General features: G+C 34.4%; 1 protein-coding gene across 1 annotated transcript in view; it reads left to right on the top strand.

Annotated features, from left to right (window-relative positions):
* The first annotated feature begins 6,011 nt into the window (after positions 1–6,011).
* The window catches only part of Ypel (Yippee-like), a 6,748-nt gene continuing 3,171 nt past the window's right edge, over positions 6,012–9,588 (top strand). The window contains exons 1-3 of the mRNA XM_011507977.1: positions 6,012–6,146; positions 7,783–7,826; positions 9,333–9,441. Coding sequence (XP_011506279.1) covers positions 6,045–6,146; positions 7,783–7,826; positions 9,333–9,441 — 255 coding nt within the window. The 5' untranslated portion in view covers positions 6,012–6,044. The remainder of the gene's footprint in view (positions 6,147–7,782; positions 7,827–9,332; positions 9,442–9,588) is intronic.

The raw sequence follows: 9,588 nt of genomic DNA on the forward strand, positions 1-9,588 counted from the left end.
TTCATACACAATACATTGCAAATCAAATATTGTTGGCCTTTTCAGTTTACCCGAACACCTTTAAATGTAAATGAATCATAATTTATTATCATTAACAACAAAGTATTCATTACTATGATACGCCTTCTGCGCACTATTCCTACACGTGTCTCTAGCTAATTAGTAAGTCAAACATCATGAATGATGAGGGTAAAACATTAATAGGACATTTTATCTCTAAGCATCTCTAAGCAAATTTCGTTAAATTATACTACACCCAAGAAGCGATGCACTTTTTCCATTAGTATTAGCTCATTAATAACAGTAGTAGCTTATAAATAATGTAACAAAAAAAAAAAACAAAAACAAAAAATAAAAATAAAAAAACAACTAAATGTTGTCGATTTTCTTAAGCTAATTTGAAAATTTGCCCTTACTTAGCCGTAATCGCGACCGCGAGGAAGACAGTGTGAAAGGTGCAGCGAGCTCGACGCAATTGTCAATCGAACAAACTTTTGTGCATTAATTTAAATGAAAGTCCAAATGGTAAGGCGATCTAATCGATTGGCGCGTAACGTCGGCACGAGGCTGCATGCAAAATCCAGCTCAAAGTCGGAGGGGTGGGGAGTTGGACAACAAAACACTTTCAGACGAGTTTCCTCTATCCCCTTGAGCGTCATTTGCTCAAACACTCGAGCGAATTTCACTGGACGACTGGCCGTACTAAAGTAGACCACCGAGCGAAGTTCTCACGAGCATTGCGTCGATTGGTAGGAGTCACACCCGTCAAACTCCGGGCATCGCTCACGGGTGACGGGAACGCGTCCGGAAGCTCCCGGGTGGATGGATCCGCTGATAGAGCGGACCGCGGCCGAACGCCCAAAAGCCCAGGAGCAGCGCTTCGTCAAAGCCAAGGGGTCCCGACGTAGAGTCTCGCATTGTCGCGCCTGCGCTCGCACGACGACTCGCTATCCGCAATTGGGCCAACGCGCTCGTAATCCGTCTCTCCCCCCCCCCCCCCCCCCCCCCCCCCCCCCCCCCCCGCCCGGCTGCGATGCAACGGCTGCGCTTCAGTCGCGAGCGCGCACGTGCCCTTAATATAAAAATTATCTCTTTCTGTGTCAGTGAACGCATTTATTGGCGAGCACTGCGGCCGATGCTGTTGCTCCTCCTCCTCCTCCTCCTTCTCCTTCTCCTCCTCCACTACCTCCGACAGCTCCATCGGGCTGCAGAGCTTGAGCAGGCTCGTCGCGCGCGACGGCCCGTGATTTCCTTGATTCCCAATTTACAGTTAATTGAATTACACACACGTGCGGTCAGGCCTCTTTATTTTGCTTCTCTCTATTCTAATTGACTTTTCCGGTGGATTACGAGGCGAGCTTTGCTCCTTCATCCTTTCATTTTCGGTAATCCTTTCATTTTCGTAGCTTTAAAAGCGAGTCGTTACAAACGACGTCTACGTGAACTTACTCGAAATCCCTTTTAACGGTATAACTTCATTGAGAGAACGGGAAATTCAGATCGAAGGGAAAGATTTTTAACTCTCGCAGGATTTTAGATTTTGAGAGGTTTCGTTGAAGTTAAAGTCCGTGTTACTTGAAACTTGGATACTTCGAAAGTACGTTTGAGCAAGTTATAAATGCTCAAGAATATTTCTTAAATTACCGTAACATTATGATTTTAGCAGGTTTCTACTTTTCTCCTTCTTTCTTTAGCTGAGCATGTTAGATTAAAAAAAAAAATATATATATATATATATATATATATATACAGTGTATTATTATTATACTCCGAAGTATATAATTAGTAGTAATGAAAGGCAAAAAATAGCAGTTTGGGAATTCTCGACGTTAATAACAACGCAAATGCCCTGTTGTGGTATTAAGGAGAAGTATACAACTCTAATGCCGTTTTTATAAATGTGCAACTCCATTATTCGAGTAAAGTTAATATGAGAAGAAATACATTTTATTTTCTCTATAAATAGATTTAACCGGTTGAATTTAACACAGATATAACTTATTGAATGAGCCTAGTTTCAGAGCTTGACTTTTTTACGCTTACAGTGTGAATTTACTATGAATTTTCCACATAGTCCTGTTTGCGCTGTTTTTAATTTATAAATTAATCTTGTAAGAAGAACTTTTTTTTTATACGTGTAGTTAAAAAATTAAAATATTAGAGGTAATTTTATTTGCGCATACGCGAGTTAAGGTTGAATATGAAATGAGTTTAGAATTAAAATGGAGCTTAAAAGTGTTAGATGTAGATGTACGTAAATTAAATGCATTTAAGTTTTATTAAGTATTGCATATGAAAAAGTTCACAGGCATGAAATAAAATTATGAAGAGTATTGTGAATTACGGAATAATCATACGGAAATAATCGATGAGTTATGAATGACAAATAAGGACGGGTTAGTCAATATTTATGGAATAATATTTAATAATTAAATTTTTAAATCGATTACACGTTATTGGAAATTGGACATAATATTTATTATATGCGAATTAGTCTCAACTGGCCATGTTCTGGGTACATTGGGAGAGCCCGTAGTCACAGGTGAACACAGATGTGGAATACGCAATTCTGCAACAAAGCTACTAATTAACATTCGTCATTCTCTCCTTATATTTTAATCTATTTAATTTTGCTTTTACATGTAAACGGCATCTCGCTCGTAAATATAGGAATAACGAGATTTCTCTTGTACTGGTTTGCCTAGGCACGAGCCTGACTATATAATTTCAGGCTTTTCCAATGAGAATGGGAGCCGATAATTAAGGCATTTAGAACGATAGCATGGGAGGATAATGATGGAATAGTTTTGGAATTTGAATTTCTTCTTCTTCGTAAGCTTCGAATTCGAAATTGCAACAAATTGTTAAAGGCATTTGATCATTTATCTAGCGTATTATCTAGCGTACAAGAAGCATAGGAAATTATTCTTTTTCCACATTTTCTTGCAATTCTCCATAATTTTCGGATATTTAATTGTTCTTAAGCCGTACGAAATACAATGAGTTATTGTTAACTTGTGTTTCTTTATATACAGGCTCACATTATTATTATTATTATTATTATTATTATTTTTTTTTTTTTTTTTTTTTTTTTTTTTTAATTAGTCGAGCATTGTGTAACTTCTGGAAAATTGGTAGCATTATTAGAATGAGCGTTAGTCGGCACTCGATCCATCGATAATACAAGTAATCGCTACGATGCGATTACTAATGATTTGTTATTTAAAATTTCCACCAATTTAATAAGAGAAGTTTTCGTTCTTTTCCACGCTCAAATAGTCTTATGAATATATTTTGATCTCAATTTCCATTGCGTAAGAGATTTTCTTTAATTTAATCAGAGCACCATTCTGTTCAATAATCTTGAAATTTTTTCAACATTGATAATGATCTATTTTAGAAAGTTTTTCATAATAATTGTTCGTTCGTTCATTGCAAATAATCTTTGCGTCGAAAGCATTTATTTAATACTTTTGGCATATTATATAGTCTGGATTAAACGTATCGCTCAAAGAACAAAGGCTGTAATATTGAAATTTCCCTCTGTAATACTTGTTATAAGGTGTCGACTTTGAATAAATTTGATAACTTTGACAATACGTTCTTTGTATATTCTATTATTCGTAACGTAGATTGTGGTCTCTTGTCTAATGGATCCTTTGATTTTGAATTTTATTCGTTTAATAATAGTAACGTCTTGTAATTTTAATTTAATCATAATTATCTTAATATTTATAGACAGGGCGGTTATTAAATGATCGATATTAATTGCTATTTATTTAAAAATTTTACTATTGTCTAGAGCAATCAATTTTTATGATAATATATCGATATGTTAATAATGCAAATTATTGAATTTTATTCAATAAAAAACTTTTCCCCGTTATTTATAACGTCGAATCTAAAATTAAATCACAGTTAGCCTTCGAGTGAAAAATCATGACAAATTAAACGAACGAAATTATTTTATTATTATGACACACGTGTCACTGACCAGGTGATGTCAAGTTTCGTATTTTAGCAACGTGATTACTAAAGAAAATATTTTATTTATCCATTCCAGTAATCATATTATTGGTATTCTTCATTTAATTCAATTTCATTCAATTCAACCTCTATTAGATAAAAAATATCGTGTTAACAAAAAAAAATATTATACATTGTTTTAAACAAGACAGCGATAGAAATTTGAAAGTTGTGCTTTAGATTAAATGTCAAGTTTTCGTATTACATTTCGACCTCTTAAACTGCATAATTGGCTCTAAATATACACGCGATATAAATAAATAAATTAATTAATTAATTCATTCATTCATTAATCTATTTATTTATTTATGTAATTATTCATTGGTGTCTCCGAAGTCGTATAATAGAAAATTAACGTAATTATTCAGATAAATCAATTTTCGAGATTTAATATACTAGGCGAATCATTAATGTTTATCAATTTATACTCAATGACTTAATTAACACATTAAAGTATAAATATTTCTATTGACCAGATAGTATTTACATTCGTTATTATTTATTGCATTATTGTAATTTAATTGAATATATACAAGTAAGTGTGTACGGATTATATTGTAGGATTCGGAAAAAAAAGGTTTCATACTGTACAAAATATTATAGCATTCAACTTGTGAATCCTTAGTAACTTTATGATAAAAATACAAAGTTAATTATATGTATTATCTTTTTTTCTTTTTTTTTTTTTTTGTAAATAATTAGTAAAATTATTTTTATTTTAATAAAAATATTTATTGAATAATCTTTAAGAAATCGTCACACTATTGTTACGTCTGATTAACATAAATACTATTGAAAATCGTGCCTTTTTAATAAAGCATTAAAGCCTGTTCGTTTACTAATTTCGATGATATTGACGACTAAATAGTTTATAAAAGTATCTCGTTCTTACATTACTCATATTTAGATGATAATTCTTAATGAAAATAATTTCTATCTAATGCAACTGATAAAAATGTTATTTTATACTTTGTAATATGAAAATAAAAATCCTCACATAAAAAAAAACAATTTCAATTAAACGCAACTGTGATACTAATAAAAACAATATTTTTCATTTTTAATTAAATATCTTCGACATATATTTCTAATGTTTAATGTGCACAGTAGTCGTATCGAATTGACTTTATATTAATGTGATATGAGACAGCCTATAAAGGAAAATATTTTCCTAATATCATAATGCTTCGATATTTACAACTTTACTTCCTTTTAGCCACGAAAAAAAAAAAGAAAAATGTGTTGAAATTGTTGTATCTTGAGATGCTGCTAATTTCATACCATAAACTTGCCGAGACCTTGTAAAAAAAAAATCTTAAAATTCGTACATAATTTGCGTTAATTGTACATGGAATAATGAATAGCGAAGAATAAAAATTAAGTCAATAAAAAATTTGGTGCTGTATATTAAACCCTTTGCTAGAGATTCTGAAGTACACGAAGTCTAAAGTACGAGAAAGTTATAGTGACGAAAGAATGAAAAAAGAAATAAGAAAAAATAACTTTGAAACGCAACTATTTACATCGGTTACGATGTAAACGTAGTCGAACTCGAAGCCAAGCATCTCACATCCACCCATGCTGAGCCCAATTAATAAAAAAAAATGTACCTTAGTACCCGATAAGGATACAAATGTCGAATGCCGTGATATTAAAGCCCCGCCTCCGACTTCGACTTCGACCCCGACCCCGACCCCGACCCCAAGTAACCGCGAGTCCCTGACCAAAGAGCCCCGAGAACGTGCCTTCCCCGTAAAGGAGGGGGACGAGCACGCGGGTGGAGGAACGCTCTTGGGACTCGGACCCGCGAGAAAGAAGCGACTGAGATAAACCGGCGACTCTTGTTAACAGGTGTCCCCGAACCGGTGCTGTCTGAAGCAGATCAACAGCTGATCGGAGCGGGGCCACGCGCACCAGCCGCCAGCGATCGCCGAGCACCGAGGCGGCCTCGCGGGCCCCCGGATACAGCCGCTGCCGCTGCCGCCGTCGTCGAGCCGCTTCACCCGCTCGACGCCATCATGGTCAAAACTTTCCAGGCGTATCTGCCCTCCTGCCATCGCACCTACTCGTGCATTCACTGCCGCGCCCACCTCGCCAACCACGACGAACTCATCTCCAAGGTGAGCATTCGCAACACAACGCCCAGCCTCCCATCCCCGTCGCTGCTCCATCTGGCCTCTGGACCTCGAGAAATATTCCCAAATAACGCTCGGGGCTCGATTGGTAGTCCGAGCGCTGCTGACGCATTATGAGCCGTTGCGTGTCTCTATCGCGCCGCCTGTCTAATTCAACTACTTACCAGTCGGTTCTCACTTGCTCGCACAGCTGTCATTGACCATTGGCCCGATGGACCCCGCGCAGAGTTTTTCCGAGCAATAAATCGAACTTCTTTCAAGTGATGAAACTGGACGGTATGAGCCGCATGACCTAGTAATGCCTTAATTAATGCGCGAAATGAATTAAAATCGCGATAGTTGGACGAGAATTTCGTAGCGATTATTGCCAATGAACGTATAAAATAATGATCGATCGTTATACTTTGCTTTATTCGGAAAGACTTATTAATAGATAATTGATTTCATTGGCATTGCAGTGGCTCGAGAGAATCTATTGAGCGTCGGGTAATGAGGACCAGCAGCAGCACATTATTCCTATGATTATATTTATTTAAGTTCGAAAGTAAATAAAATGGACGTTAAATAGCGGACTATAACTATGTATTTTTGATTATCTTATTAGTAAATATGCAATGATAGCTCGATGAAGTTATTTAAATAATTAGATATTACTCGGATAGCTTCATTAGAGCCGAGCCAGCCACTTGTCGAACCAACCTTTAACCCCGAGTGCAAGCAAAAGAAAAAAAAAGGAAAAGAAAAACTTAAATAGAGATTTTTTGAAGAAGAGAAAAAACAAAGCATTGGTCACACATATATATATATATATATTTAACAAGTAGTAATAGATTTAAGATGCCAGACGAGAATATTAACATAGACGCAAATTATCATTACATTAATAAAGACAACGGCTTTATCAATATTACGAGACAGTAATAAGATCAAATAATTTTTTTTTTTATCCGTTTTCTTTTATATTCTGTAGAGTGCTAAGGCTAATATGGACTAAAAATCCATATATTATGAAAATAACTAAATATAAAATTTAACTACTTTTAAAAGTTTGGATGTAAATTTACAATTAATATCATTAGATAATGTTCCACAAACATTGTCCTTAATATATAATTTCTGAAACTATTTAATAATACAGTTTCTTATGTGTGTGTATATATATATATATATATATATATATATATGTTTGAATAAATGTAATATTCTATAAAAATTTACAGTAAAATATTAAAATATTTCGGAGGAACATTATATTTGTAAATTAGTTAAAATTAAAAAAAAATAGTGTATTCAATTTAGTTTGCTTATTAATTATTAATATACGTGTTTGGCGTCGGCTACGTCTTATTTTTATAAAAAGTTTTACAATAAATATATGAATAAGTGTATATTTGTGTGGGCGTGCACGAGTGCGCTATTAGGTATAGGTACGGTTTTTTTTATCCCTCTCTTATCATAATGATAAATGAATTTGATAAGATCCTTAAATTATAATCCTTAAACAAAAAATTATTGTAAATTTGTTTATTAAATTATTTGAAATTTCAACAAGGCGTGTATTTTTCATTTCATCTCCTATTTAATCTACAAAATGTTCTCATAAAGATTCTTATACTTACAGTCCTTCCAAGGAAGTCAAGGTCGCGCCTATTTGTTCAACTCAGTGTAAGTAGAACGTCTTTTTTCTCCTTGAAAAAAAAAATGAAAAAAAAACGTCACAGATTTCCTCCAGTTTAATGAAAAATATTATTTGTATACTGTAAAATTAATAGTAATGCAGTTTTTATTAAAAGAAAAATTTTTTTATTAATAAATTCGTAATAATGTGTTATTTGAATATATGACTTATCAAATTAACTTTCAATTTGGATAAAAAAATTGATAAGCAACGGCTACATAAAATGCTTAAATATCTTGCAAGGTTAAAAAATTAAATTACGTACTTATGAGAGTTTTAACACAAGTTTTTATTAACTAAATGAGAAAGAAGATTTATCCTGCTGATAATAAATAAATTTATAGAGTCGAGATAATTTATACAGCTAAATTATTATGTTAAGATAACGTAATCCAACATAATTATTGAACATTTCTATTTTTCTATTTGATTTTGTAAGCTGCATTCTGTAAAAATATTCAAAATACTATGAATCCTTCCATTGTTAACTTTTACCTCTAATGTATTTATATACGAACTTAAGTTAAAATAAAAGAAAAAATAATAAAAAAAATTAATAAATTATCTTTCTATTGTTCTTAATTTGTGATTAATTGTGTTAAGAATAGAAAAATTCTACACTTTAATCTTAAATTAATTGTCAAATTGTAATAATTCTAACGGACATAATGAATAAAGTTACAATGATTACGCAACAGTAAAACATATGAATATCCAAGTAAAACGTATCTCGGTCGGTACTCGTTCCTATCTAGAAACAAAATCCATTCGAAAGTCTATAAATAAACAATGCATTCACGTTTGCATTAGTCTGTGTAACCACCAAAGTACACCACTCGTGTCTTATTGAAATTATAAATTCCAGTCACTTTTGAAGTGCAGTTTTATAAATTTAAATTGAAGACGATGCTATATTCGATGGCGGGGTGCTCGAATTTGATAATCAGAATCGAAAACGATCGATTGTACAAATTACTATAACATCGTACAAACACGTTACATAATAGTAAAAGCAACCGAGCCACCTGACGAAAATCCTATACCAATATCAACACTGATTAAAGTAATGAGAAAAAGTAGTGTGAATTAGAGATTAAAATTTATTTGGACAAAGCGCGAAAAAGTCTGGTTTATTTGAAGGTAAAGTCGGCTTTAAATTTCCATGAAAATTGATTGTATCGATCGGAGTGAATGACACTTTAGATATTCATATAACGTAACCCCGAGTTTTATTCACTTAACAACAGTCAAGAAATCCCATCAGGATTTAAATGAGGTAAATAGGAATCTCGAGAGCGCGTTCGGCTCACCTCGTCCAAGACCATTTCCCAGACTTCGAATCGAATTTTCATAATGTTCATGTCCGTATTCGAGCACGCCGTCGGAAAGCTTAGCGAGCCGTCGACAGGAAGTCACGTGTTACGCGCGTGCCCATTCTCATGCACACAATCTCACTCTCTATGTCTCTCTCCCTCTCTCTTTCATTGTCACAGGGTGAACGTCGGCTGCGGACCCGCGGAGGAACGAGTCCTGCTTACAGGACTCCACGCCGTCGCCGACATCTACTGCGAGTGCTGCAAGACGACCCTCGGTTGGAAATACGTAAGGAGGAAATATAATCCGATGCAATAATCGCGCCAAATGCTTCTAATCAAATGCACGGCAATTCGATTGATCTTCCCTTGATCCCATAACTCCCCCCCCCCCCCCCCCCCCCCCCCCCCCCCCCCCCCCCCCCCCCCCCCACCA

Source organism: Ceratosolen solmsi, unplaced genomic scaffold (assembly GCF_000503995.2).
Source record: "Ceratosolen solmsi marchali unplaced genomic scaffold, CerSol_1.0 scaffold1, whole genome shotgun sequence".
Lineage (NCBI taxonomy): Eukaryota > Metazoa > Arthropoda > Insecta > Hymenoptera > Agaonidae > Ceratosolen > Ceratosolen solmsi.